This window comes from Electrophorus electricus, chromosome 11, assembly GCF_041902795.1.
Source record: "Electrophorus electricus isolate QZ-2024a chromosome 11, ASM4190279v1, whole genome shotgun sequence".
Classification (NCBI taxonomy): Eukaryota; Metazoa; Chordata; class Actinopteri; order Gymnotiformes; family Gymnotidae; genus Electrophorus; species Electrophorus electricus.
This window is the reverse complement of record NC_137507.1, coordinates 23800706-23813802: the sequence shown is the minus strand read 5'-3', so window position 1 is coordinate 23813802 and position 13097 is coordinate 23800706. Positions and strand designations below refer to the sequence as shown.

At 40.4% G+C, this 13097-nt stretch overlaps 1 protein-coding gene across 4 annotated transcripts in view; it reads left to right on the top strand.

Moving 5' to 3' along the window:
* The window catches only part of fgf12a (fibroblast growth factor 12a), a 36773-nt gene that overhangs the window by 17317 nt on the left and 6359 nt on the right, over positions 1–13097 (top strand). For 2 of the 4 annotated variants that reach the window (XM_081723636.1, XM_027031935.3), the window contains exons 2-3: positions 6415–6525; positions 11503–11606. In XM_081723636.1, the coding sequence (XP_081579762.1) occupies positions 6415–6525; positions 11503–11606 (215 nt within the window). Of the gene's footprint in view, positions 1–3024; positions 4066–4949; positions 4998–6414; positions 6526–11502; positions 11607–13097 lie in introns of those variants that run through there. The other 2 variants (XM_027031927.3, XM_081723635.1) reach the window with 2 other exon arrangements.

The following is a 13097-nucleotide window of genomic DNA, read 5'->3' as shown; positions in this document are numbered from 1 at the left end:
TCCTTTTAATGTGTCTTTGGAGAGTTCAGAAATAAATGAACTATGCATAGACCGTTCAAAAAATCCTGGCATAGTACAACATAGAGGATAAGCAAATAAAAGGTTTGATACTTTCTGTATGACCCATTGTCCTTACATGGCATAAATAATGTGACGTGACCTCGTGAACCACATTCCATTTAGTGTTCAAATAGTTCCTTCCATCTAGTGTTCAAATGCCTAATTCTGGCAGCCTTCTGCAGACTATTCAATGCACTCTATTTCTGATCAGTCTTTAGCCCATTGAGAATTCATAATTCTTTGTGATAAGATGAGTGCACAAAAACTGTTGCCTCAGCTCTCCAGAACAGAGAGAGTTATTATTCAGTGGATTATCTTTAACCCTAATTGTACGCATAAGAAAGATGTATGGTGTTGTACATTCATCTGAACACTAGATGTCAGTCTAGCCCAAAAATGGGTCTTCTTGAAGCCTCTTCATGAAGCCTCTTCATGATCCTTGCCCTACATTTTATATCACATGATAAAGATCTGTTTCCATTGCCACTATATCGAAGGGTTTTGAATTAAATGTAGTCCCTTAATTCAAATAATAGCATTACATATACGTACACATATACTTATGTCTCATCATTTCCACCTATATTATCAATACAAAACATTCCAAGCCAAATTTTGATATCACTTAAGTATAGTGTCATCTTTGTTCTTTCAGTATCATAGTGTGAAGTAGCAAAAGTCACATTTTCTGAGTGTGAATTCATAAAGATGGTGATCCCTTGCCAAATCCATAAAAGAATGTGAAGATATGCAGTATGTCAGTATGTTCTCTAGTTGTTACAGGTTAAAATGTCTGTAATTAGTTTGACCTGCTTAAAATATTTTAAATGCTATTAAATAGTTTCACCAGCCATTGATTAAACTGAAATTATAGTGAGCCAACAATGTCACACTCCTCCTGCTTGTTTTTGGCAGAAAATGCCCAAAATATCCCACCTGACACATGTTTAAATCTTACATTCTTTTTATCATATAATACAATAAACAATTTATTAAGGTGGCGTAAGTAGCCATTCTCCCTTTAATTTGGAAATGCTCTCTCAATACGTTAGTGAAATAAACTTTCTCCCTGGTACCAGGTCATCATGTTTGTTGTCTCCTGCCTTGCTGAGGCCTAGATGACGTCATGCACAGACTGTATTGATGCAAGGAGTCAAGAGGGGAGGAAGATTGTGAATGCGAGGATATATGTAGATCCTTGTATTAAATTCGGAGTGCACTCTCTCCTAGAGCTGTATTAATGCAGCTCCAGAACACAGAGCCCAGAGACTGTTCATATCCAGGCCACGTGGTTTGCCCCTACTGGGTCTGTGGTGTTTTAAGGCTTGCGTGTTCCCTGTATGAGAGCATGAACACATGAACACCCCCTCAGTTCACTCACCAATTTCTACAAGATATGGAAACCCAGGTTCCATAGATAAAATGCATTTTGTATCTGCTGAGCAACTAATGTACAATGATACTATATTATTGTACTGGCATTTCATTTTTTTTTCAGTTAATTCATCAGTAATGCAGTGTTTTTCTGACAATGCATTTCTTTATCACTACTATAAAAATGTGCTCAAACATGTCGAAAGCACCCATCTCACTCATCTTTTGCATCTATGAAGGCTTATTTTTAAATATAACCTCCCTAAAAAGGGACGACTGATTCTGGTTCAATGGGGAAGAAGGCAATGAAGTCACCTGGCAGTTGAGCCTATTGTATCAGTACAGCAATGTAATAACTATACATCAAAGTGCATGTACTAAGTTTCATGACAAAAGCAATGTAATTTTGTTGTCAGTGATAAACCACAAAGATGGTTCCTGTGACTGCATTGTGAACAGAAGTGGAACTCTTTGCAACTGTGAATTCACTGGATGTTGATGCACTAAGAGAATGGTAAAGTTTGCTGAAATTTTGGGTAGCACTGAATGGACAAAGCCTGGAATAACCATGGCAACAGCCTCCAGTTACAGCCATTGTGGGCATCTCAAACTTGCCCCCGCTTGGGAACCATTTATGGTGAGATCATGAGAATCTTCTCAAACATGTTGAAGGGATTGTTCTAACCTGAACTGGGTACTTTAAGAGTGCAATAATGTTGGCATGATTCTCATAATGGCAAACTATACAGCAGATTTCACTGTGTTGTTGTTCAAGAGTCTGCACTAGACTACTGCATTTTCAAATGTATGAATTTAAGTGGTCTGGTACATAGTGTAAAAAAGAGATCATGACACTGATATGTGGTATCTATTTATCTTTCCTCTCTGAAAATGAAACTTCATAGGAGAAGAAATCTTAAAATCTGTGTATCTACAAGAGGGCCTATATAACTCACTCATGCTGAAATATACCCTTATTGTGACCGGTAGCAATCATTTTAGAATTGTATGTAAAAAACTGACTCATATAGTATAACAAGGTTTTCTTATGGCAGTATTATATTAAATCGATTGAATGCTGGCATGATTTTATGCAATATTTATGAATCAACTAATCAGTTCAAAGAAAAAATAATTCTTTCCTTTTTGCTGGATGATAGGCATTTGAATGATTGAATGTGGACATATCCCGTGGACGTAGTGCTGTGTCCAAGGCTTGTTACATGTTCTTACTTTAATATAATTAGGTCATTTTTGAACATCCAGTCATGGTATTATTAATGGTTATTTTGTGTTAGCCTGCCTCATATGTCACTGATGGACTAGAACTAAAGACAATTCGTCAGACAGTCAGGCTCTACGTCCCTTGTAGCCCCCCACCTTTCTCTCTCTCTCTCTCTCTCTCTCTCTCTCTGGCTGTGTGTTTTATGTGTTGTGTTGTGTGTGTGTGTGTGTGTGTGTGTGTGTGTGTGTGTGTGTGTGTGTGTGTGTGTGTGTGTGTGTGTGTGTATCCTTTTCTCCTGCCCCCGCGAATTCCTCATCCAAAACTCAATCACGTATGATTGCGTAGGGAGACTTAGCGTCGTAAAACCCAGTCACAGCTTGTCTGTCTGGGAAAGAGGCAGCATGAGCTCGGAGAAACAATTACATCGGCATCCTTACTATGCGAGTAAATTATGTTAAAACTGTGGCAACCGGAGGCATAATCCTTAAACGACACTGTTTCTACTATTCGTTGTTCGGGGACTTCGGCCAGCGCAGAAGTGCCATGCTGCTGCGCTCGTCCAATATGTTATTGTCAGAGAGCGCACAGAGGATATAGTGGAGTCATGGGCGCGTCGCACAGATACCCATAGTGCTCGCACGGGCAGCGGGGTTCCCCAGCGGCTCTCGTTTCTGTAGAATCTAATTCACAAAGTTGTGAAGCGTTGCAGTCGGACATCAAAGGAGACCATCTTAAAACGCGTAACAGGTTTATATGTGAAGAGCAAGATGTTCGGATGATGAAGGTCTCATCCTGAAACGGAATTACGCGGGCTGTCTTCATCTGAAAGGGTACCATTCACCTGGAATACCTGGACCTGATTACGATTGTGGTACGCATGCTCTGATAGTACGTTTTATCTACTATTTAACTCATTTTGTTAAACACTTTATTTATTTTCTAAATCGTCACAGGAAACGTTTGCAAATGTTGAACTGGAAAATAGCTTATGCGTAATGTATTATTTTGCCCGAAACTGACCGTCTGGGTATTGTTTTAAAAGAGGATGCAGTTATTGCCATGCTTTACTGGATCATTTAAATTTCCTAAAGGAATCGGTATGACATTTGGCTAATCCAGAGCGGTCGAATCAACCAGAATTAGCCAGTTATTACGTTAACAGCTGCACCAATCGACCTCTGCCCAATAACTCGGCTCGCCCGACAGGGAGATGGCCGCAATCGCCAGCTCCCTGATCCGTCAGAAACGACAGGCACGGGAGTCCAACAGCGACCGGGTTTCAGCCTCGAAACGTCGCCCCAGCCCCAGCAAAGACCCTCGCTCCCTCTGCGAGCGACATTTCCTTGGGGTCTTCAGTAAAGTCCGCTTCTGCAGCGGCAAGAAAAGACCTGTTCGCCGGCGACCAGGTCAGTACTTCAGTTTTTAGAAAACGTCCCCCACCCCCGTCCCCAGAGCGAGACGATGCTCTGCTGCAGTCAAAAGCTCTGTATAAACGACTGAAGGGGAAATTCTCCGTTGTAGTCTATTGCGATGCGAAAAAATCCCACCTGTTTCATGGCTCACGTGTTGTCTATCGCTATTCACTAAGCGATTTGCCATGTCAGTCTGAATGTACAAATCGTTTCTATGTTGTAATACTATAATTGGATTTACACACACACACACACACACACACACACACACACACACACACACACACACATATATATATATATATATATATATATGTATATATATATTAATCTGTGGTGGTCATTATTGTTATCAATTCCTGGATTCTTGAGACTGTGCGTGCGACGCCTGCCTCTTGTTCGTGCTTGTAATTTCCATATAAAGCCACTTTATAAGTTTGATACGACGACATTTTAAATAGTGCAAAAACGCAAATGAAACAACTAGGGACAGTGGCACCGCAGTGCACCAAGGCTCTCTTACATGAAATGTTTATTGGTAAATGTTTATTATGAAGCGAGTGCTTTACTGCAGTGTGGGGAGGGATGGTGCGATAAGGTGTATTGATGAACACGGTGTCACTGCCCGCTCAGCCACGCCATCGTCCTTTTCGCAAGAAAAATTGAACGATGCGTGTGAGTAAAAACAATGCACAGCTTTCCTCACCTCCCTCAAATACATTTATATCATGATACAGGACAAGCTGTGAGCGGTGCTTTTTTTGTGCGGAGAGTCCCCACCCCCGAACTCAACAAATTATCAGTTACTTGCTTTATTACACAGCTGTTGCTACAGAATCTGTGTTTAAAAAAATGTTGTTTTTCCTTCTCCCTGTAAGATGCTCCTTCGAAACCTCCACAGGTGTCCCGTAAGGGCGTCAGGCTAGGTCAGTACCTCAGCCTCCCATCAATGTGCTTTGTCTCCTAGTCACCTTTCCATCTCGAGCTCATGTCGATCTTTTTGCGCGGGGCGCTAGCTCTTGTGTAACGGCAGGCGCCTCTGTCTGGCTAGTCTTTGTGGTATGCAGTCGACTGTTCTTCTCTTGTCCTCGTCTGTCTTTTAGTTTCTTATTCTTTGTTTGCCAGGATATCTATACTCCAAGTCCCCTGCCCCGCTTTCAACCTTTCTCGCAATCCCGTCCCCCTTCCTTAAGAAGCCTTTCTTTCCCTATCTCTGCTTTTCCTCCACCTTTTTTGTTCGCATCTTTTCCCTCGTTTGTTTCTTTCATCCGCGATTCTGGTATGTCCTGTCCCCTCCTTTTGTTCAGTGCGTGTTGTAACGTGGAGTGTCACCATGAGGGCTATGGTGGGGCCCTTCTTTGCAGTGTGTTGATATGTCATTCTCCTGTCAGTTGTGACTTCAGTAACAGAGGTGATCATTCTCCATTTCATAAACATTACATCATCTGTCAAGATACTGTATCCAAATGTAAGTGTGAATTTTGTGGAATGGGACAATATGGAACATCTTTATGATTCAAGACATGATGCTCAGTTATGCTGTGCATGCATACTGAAACATGCCTCTGAAAGTCCAAGATAAGGAAGAATGCTTTAAATAAAAATGCACATGCAACCACACGCATGACCTCACAAACAGACACAAACAGTTCACACATATGCATAACAAATAGACACACTTGTGCACAGGTCAAACTCACACAGTTGCTAAGACAACAAACCAAAACCCCCACTAGTTGGGGTAATATCTGTTAAGGCACCCGCTTCCACCTTTATTGACCAAAGTGTGGTTTCCATATGTGATTTAGTAATGCTCTTCTTCATGGGCACATTGAGGTAATTGATTTCCCTTGACATCTGTCTGAGATGTCTTGGTTTGGTGGATAGATGCAGTCCCTGAGGAATAGCTGGGCTGAGCTGAATCTCTTTTCATCTTGACCATCATGGAGTCCTATAGTTCGTTTGAGCCAGTGGGGCTTCTCAGCATGCCAAGTCACTCCCACGCCATAATCCCACCTCCTGGCTTGAGAGTTACATCTACTTTTCATCTCAACCAGAAAACACCAATCATCGTAGTAGGTGATCATCTGAGCTCCCATGGCCTTTAGCGAATGAGGCATGCAAAGCAAACATGGCAACCACAAATCAATGCCCAGGTTAACCTGGCAGCGCCTATCACTGATATAGGCTCACAGGAAGTTGAAGCCACACTTCAAACTCTCCTCTATATTCTTCTCTTCACATAAATCTTAAGAAGCAATGCAATGTGTTTGTTGGTAGAAACTGATTTAAAAACATGGGGGCTGGGTGGGGGTGCATCTCTTTGTCTTTTTTTCTTCTCAGAGCCACAGCTGAAAGGCATTGTGACCCGGCTGTTCAGTCAGCAGGGCTTCTACCTGCAGATGCAGCCAGATGGGACCATCGATGGGACCAAGGACGAGAACAGTGACTACAGTGAGTGTTGCTCCACTAGCTTGTGTCGCATGCACTGGCTCATGCAAAACAGTTTTCATCAAAGTTCAGTAATATGGGTGTACTTTATGATGATTTGTACAATTTGAAATAGCTTTGAGCTTAACTTTGTGGCATGATCTCTGAAACAAATGCAATGAGTTATAGCTTTATGATATATGAGTAAATAAGAGTGTATTCTGAGTTAAATATAGAACATAACAGCTATGAGTGTAGTGATGCAGTACTTGCTTTTGAATGACTGACATGCACATTTAATCTGCCAATTAAAATATGTGAATGAAGGTAAGTTTAATATGCTTTGTTTTGAATGCAGATCACTCGGAGGTACACTAAAATAGGTGGACAGCTTCGAGTGTGATTGTAGACAGACTGAAGGGAAAAGAGCAGAACCCACACAAATCAATTGTCAGCAGTGCTCTGTTGCCAGGGTTTTTTCCATGAGTCATCCTTCCTCTGAGATATCTCATGTCTAACCTAAGTGCTAGCCTTCTGCTCAGAGAACAAAGTTGAAGAAGCTGGGAGACCCACACAAGTCCCAGACATTCTTTAACTCAAGCACATCTTCAGAAATATAGTATCATGAGAACAAATGGAGAAGAAGGTTATTTTGGCACATATTTTCAAAAAGAAAAGCTCACCTATTAATTATCGGCATATCTTCTAATAAGGAACCACCTGGTAACCATAGTTTCAAAAAGAGTATGAATACTTTTGCATAATTTGGAAGACACAGTCTTCACACCAAGATTATTTGTGCCATTGAAGATTTATCTCTGTCCATAATGATGCTCCACAACAGACCAACAGTTCCTTCACAGGACTGGGTTCACATCAAATGAATTGTTCTCAGTCCCAAAAGTGATTTTAATCACCTAAACACTCTTTTTTACTACCTGCCTTTGGTCTAAAACAAAACATGGATTTATGGCTCTAAAATTCTAAAACATAACTTTTCCGATCTCTCTCAAAGGCATCTCATTGATAATTAGGTTGTTTTACTTCATGTAATATCTTAGAGCATTGAACAGTGTTCTTTTTTCTTGCATCAAGCTGATGGACTAAAAGGGTTGAGAACATGGGCTAAGTCAAATGAAGAGCCAAGTAGAACATGCTGCAGTGAGATTGTGGTGGAATTTCCTCAGGCTGTTCTTTAGATTCCCTGAACCATAATCCTAACATTCACCTGCTAGGCAGTTACATAGTCAGGAGAGAAGAGCAAACTGCAGTAAACAATTCAGCATACACAAAACTAAAAATATCCCACCAATTTGTATTGTGAATAATTCCCATTATGAGTAGCATTTGTTGAACTATAGGATAAGAGTTAGAGGGAGAGAATAAACCAACTAAAGAAGCACTTTGGCATTCAGTCCAAACAATGCTGTTGATCCCTGAGATAGATTATCAGAATAATAGATTTCTTCCACCTCGAAAATGACTGGCCTTTTGAACCCTGATTTAGATACTGATGAAAAAAGTAATGCATTTTCAAATGGCCTTTCTATCTGAGTGGTCAGAGGATCAGTGAAGGCAATGGTTTCTGCATACTATATGTGTCCTTGACGCATATCTGTTTGCACTACAGACAGTAAAGGTGAAAATAAGATCATAGTCCTGTTATATGTTAGCTTAGAACATGTAACAGGAACCCATTACTAGCTGAAATATGCTTTCTGAGTCTGACAGGGTGCACTGATTGGGTCATTTGCATTGCTTATTAGCCTGAGGTGACACCTTGGTCTGTCTGTTCCTGGTAGCAGATGTAATGTGCTGAACAAAGTGAATCTGAGAGAATTACACAATAAGCACTGTGCAGAAAAAAAGAGACCTATGAGCTTCAGTTTAAATATAATGTCAACCAACCATTATCTTGACTTGTCTTAATGTGAGTCTCTGGATATGAGTGAATCTCTGGATTGTTTGGTCTATGAAACCTCCTGAAACTGCCAGGCTTTGTAGGAATGTTAGGGTTAAATATCCAAAATTTTCACAATCCTCTTAACATGGGTAGTTTTTTCACCAGAAAGAAACAGAGGCATTTACTAAATCACACTTTTTTTTTCAAGTGACTGTACATGTGAGTATGGTGACAGTATGGCTGTCCATCTTCTATAGCTGTTAATAAGACAGGAATCTGATAATGGAGCCTATACTAATTTGTTTTCACCAGAATAGTATCTGCAATTAAAACAATTAAAATGCAATTATTTGCATCTGATTCAAGAACATCAAGTGTGAGTTTAGTATAACTCACAGACAGGCTGAAAATTAAATAAAAATTATTATGCCTGTTTGTCAATCCTCAATAATCAGCCTTTAAAAGCCAAAAATATTTGTTTATAAAATGATTTCAAGCATTCAGGTAATGGAATGGCAGAGAACTGTGGTCATTAACCACATCTGATAGAAGCTCCTTGTGGTCCAGTAGAAAGACCAGTACCCAAGTCTTCTCTAGGATTGGGTGATTGCAGGCCATGCAGGCCAGCATAGCAGAGATCAAATCCAGCCATGAGACGGGGCTTTGAGGGCAGACATTCCTTCTGAACAGGCTTGGCAGCTCCTGCCAGCCCTCAATTTACTTTAGCACCATGGATTTGTGTCCATATTGATTATAGTTTCTGCCTCTTCCTGCACTGAGACCATTTTTCCCCACCATAAAACCATGCATAGTTTATCAGCAGAGGTTGCATTAACACATCAAGAACTCCTTGGCGTCACAAAGGGAGATGATTACTGGGCTGGTGGAAGCTGCCAAGCCTGTTTGAGGGAATGTCTGCCCTCAAAGCCTATCTCACAGCTGGGTCTGATCCCTGCTGTGCTAGCTTGCGATTACCCCATCCTAGAGGATGGCTGAGTACTGGTCTTGCTGCTGGACCACAAGAAGCATCTATCGGACTTGGTTAATTATTACAGTTCTCTACCATTCCATTACCTGAATGCTTGTGGTCATTGAATTACTGGCTTTCGAAGGCGGATCAAGGAGGATGGACAAACAACTAATAGGTTTAATTCATTTTTAATACTTTCCCTCCCTATTAGTTTTGCCAAGCTAATTCTTGACTTTCTTGAATCTGATGCAAATACACTTTAACTGCAGAAGGGTATATGGCTGTAAACTGCTTTGCCTAAGCACTGATAGATTCCCTGTATAGAACCAAGAACCAAGAACCAAGTGTTTCCAAAATTGTATGCTAAGGGATTTTTGCCATTATAAACATGACCCACTTACTGACATAAAATCATTATTGTACTATCCTTTCATAACTGCATTTGTCACCAGACTGAGAAGTAAAAAGTCTGAAATTCAGTGGTAATGCTTCTGTAGCACATGATTGATATAGTTGTTGAATCGATGTATATTTTCATGAAATACTGGCTCACCACCTTTATACAAAAGTAAAAAACAACAAAATGCAAATATTTCATTTTTGTCTCTGTTCTTTTCTGTCACCCAATGATGACTTTCTAACAAAGGTTAGAAAGATGTGCAGATTGATTTAATTATCAGTCAAATTTAAATAGCACAGCCCCTCACCATTTCCTTTGTCTTTGTTAAGTTAAACGAGGATTCTTTTCTCAATTCACAGCCTTTAACCTCGATTTGGTTGAATTGACAGGTGTTATTATGAATAATTAATCAAATTGTTCTTTGGTCCAAATCTTTGTTTGAATGTTGCACATTCACCATGTACAGGTTAACAAGTTAGAATGGTGACACATTCAAAAGATAAATCCCAAAACAAATAAATGACAAAAAAATTAACAAAATAAAATAGATCACAAATCCCAATCTTAGTCCCCCTGAGTGCACTCCGGTCACTCATGTCCCACCCCTCACCTGCTGGATGATGTTTCCACAGAGATGAGCCACAAATGAAAGAAACTGACCACAGTCCCAGAGTAGCATGCAAGGGGTGAGGACGCTATTAAAAAAAATCAATCAGGATTCACTCACCCCCTTCTAAGACAAGTGTGTTGCTCTTTCATGAAGTAGCAAAAATAAAGATTTTTTTCCCCTTTTGGAAAAGTGGAGAGAATCTTTATAACATCTCAGTGACTTGAGATTCATAGTAGCTCTGTAATATATCAGCTGCACGCGTCTGATTGAAAGTAGCATAACCAACAGTGCTAAGCTTTATATCATGTCCCTTTAGCCAATTAAAAGGCTGCCACAGAGTGCAGTGGCTATTGATGACTTATTATTTTATGAATTGCAATTTCATCTATACTGCTGGTTTTATCTACTTATCTTTTAATTTAATTATTCACTGATTAATAAATCAGTGTTCATGATGATTTATTTTTATGATGTCCTGGGATTTGCATGGGCTACACTTTCTTACATAACTGTCCCTGACATAGTGTTCACAGTGCTCGCAGAAAGTTCTAGAATCTGAAGGGGCTTATGCCTGCTGATGCCCTTGTCACTGCAGAGCGGTCTGGCGGCTGTGAGCATCATTCCATCATATGCACTGCTTTCCCTTTAAAGATGCCAGAACTCACCTTGAAAGGAAAGAGTAACTCTCAGTGGACAAAAAGAAGACTTACCAGTCTGACTGCTTTGCATATGGTCTTTTGCAACCAGCAATTGTAACACATTCTTTTCTGTGGCTAAACTCCTTGCTACAAAATCACTAAGGCTAATTTGCACCCTAGCACACAGTGATTTTATCGAAAGAAACTGAATAAGATCAGTGGACAAGCACATTTTGGCATTTCTCCATGGTGCCTTATCTGATCCAACCCTAGCCTGGCTTATCACTGTTCACGCATTTGCCCCGACACATACCTAGTGCATCTATACATCTTCCAGCCCTGACCATGTTGAGTTCATTAACCCAATGAATGACCAATATGTATTTTAAGGATTTGGACTTTTGTGTCACACTATCCCATTCTGTTAAATGGCAGAGAGTAACCATCTATTCTACACTTGCTCTGTTTAACCTTCTTCAGCCCTGTTTAACCTCATCCCAGTCGGACTGCGAGTGGTGGCCATCCAGGGAGTGAAGGCTGGCTTCTATATTGGCATGAATGGAGAAGGCATACTCTACAGCTCAGTAAGTCAGGCTCTTTCTCCATTTTATCCATCTATGTGTGCATCTCTCTCTCTGTCTCTTTGTGTCTCTCTGTCTCTCTCTCTCTCTCTCTCTCTCTCTCTCTCTCTCTCTCTCTCTCTCTCTCTCTCTCTCCTCTCTCTCTCTCTCTCTCTGTGTGTATGTGTGTGTGCTGTGAATTATTTATTAATCTGTATTTGCAATGTAGATTTACAGCATCTGATTATTCACTACCAAGATGCATGCTTTTTACATATCTCCACTAGTCTCCCCGGGCTGACTAGTTTTGTGCATTTAAGCTGTTTCTATTTGGCATATACTATGCCTTATTAACATATTCACCTCCCAAGGGAAAGTCTGTACCAAACACCTGCAGATGTGCCTTATCGTTAACCATTTAATCCAATAGTGAACTGCGTCATAGCAATCCACTTCACCTAACAGTACAGGTTGGGTGACTCATGGGTTAATGGGCTTACTGCCAGCTTTCTCCCTGTAGTCTTTCACAGAGTTACGGTGGATGACAGGCATATGCGCTCCCTTGCACACGCGCAGCAGTGGAAACACTTGGTGGGAGTGTGTCGCAGTGAGCTACAGCCCCTGAGTTATATAATGGCTGGTCACAGAACTCATAATGCTGTTAAAGACTATCTGCAAAAAGGGAGGTAATTCCATTTCCCATAGCAACTGCCTAGCTGCTTTGAAGTTAGCATCTTAATTAATTTGGGAAGTGAACTGTGTATCTAAATGCAGCAAGGCCTTTCCATCACTGTCATCTAATTTATTATGCCAGAACCAGCAAAGGCATTTGTAATGATCAGTATGATGTAACTGAAATTCAACCTACAAATAGTTCAGGAAAGAAACCACATGTGTTATGAAGCAGTAAAAGGCTGATAAAATGAATGATGGACAACCAAATATCACAGAAGACACAGAAAAAGCAATAAGGCCTATGCAAAAAGCTAAAATACAGAAAAAATTGAATTTATGAAAGCGCCTCAGTTTCATTTGCATATTACAACAGTACAATCTATTCAGAGAAGTTGCCTTTAAGTAAGTGGATGGGACCAGACCAAAATGACTGGATGTTTTCTAGTTACCATCAAGATTTTTTTAATATTTTACTTCATTGGGGTTTTTTTTTCCACATAAAACGGAGACATTCCGTTTTGAGATGTGACTTTGAAACAGCTAAAAGAGGGTTTTAATTAAATAGAGAGGGAAAAAAACTCTCCTTTGCCATCTGGAGCAAATCTCTCCTGACATGCATCATGGGAAATTAATATGCTGAAAGAGTATCGAGATCAAAGGGGATCACAAACATTGGTGTGGTTTCACTCAATATTTACTAAGGAATGGATATGAGGGAATCATATGGGTGGGGCCACTCATCACTTATATACTAAGAAGCTTTCATAACAGATTGCAAGAAGTGGTCTAAGATGAAGGACGTTTAATTACCAGCATCAGCTGAGTATTTCCAAAGTGTCT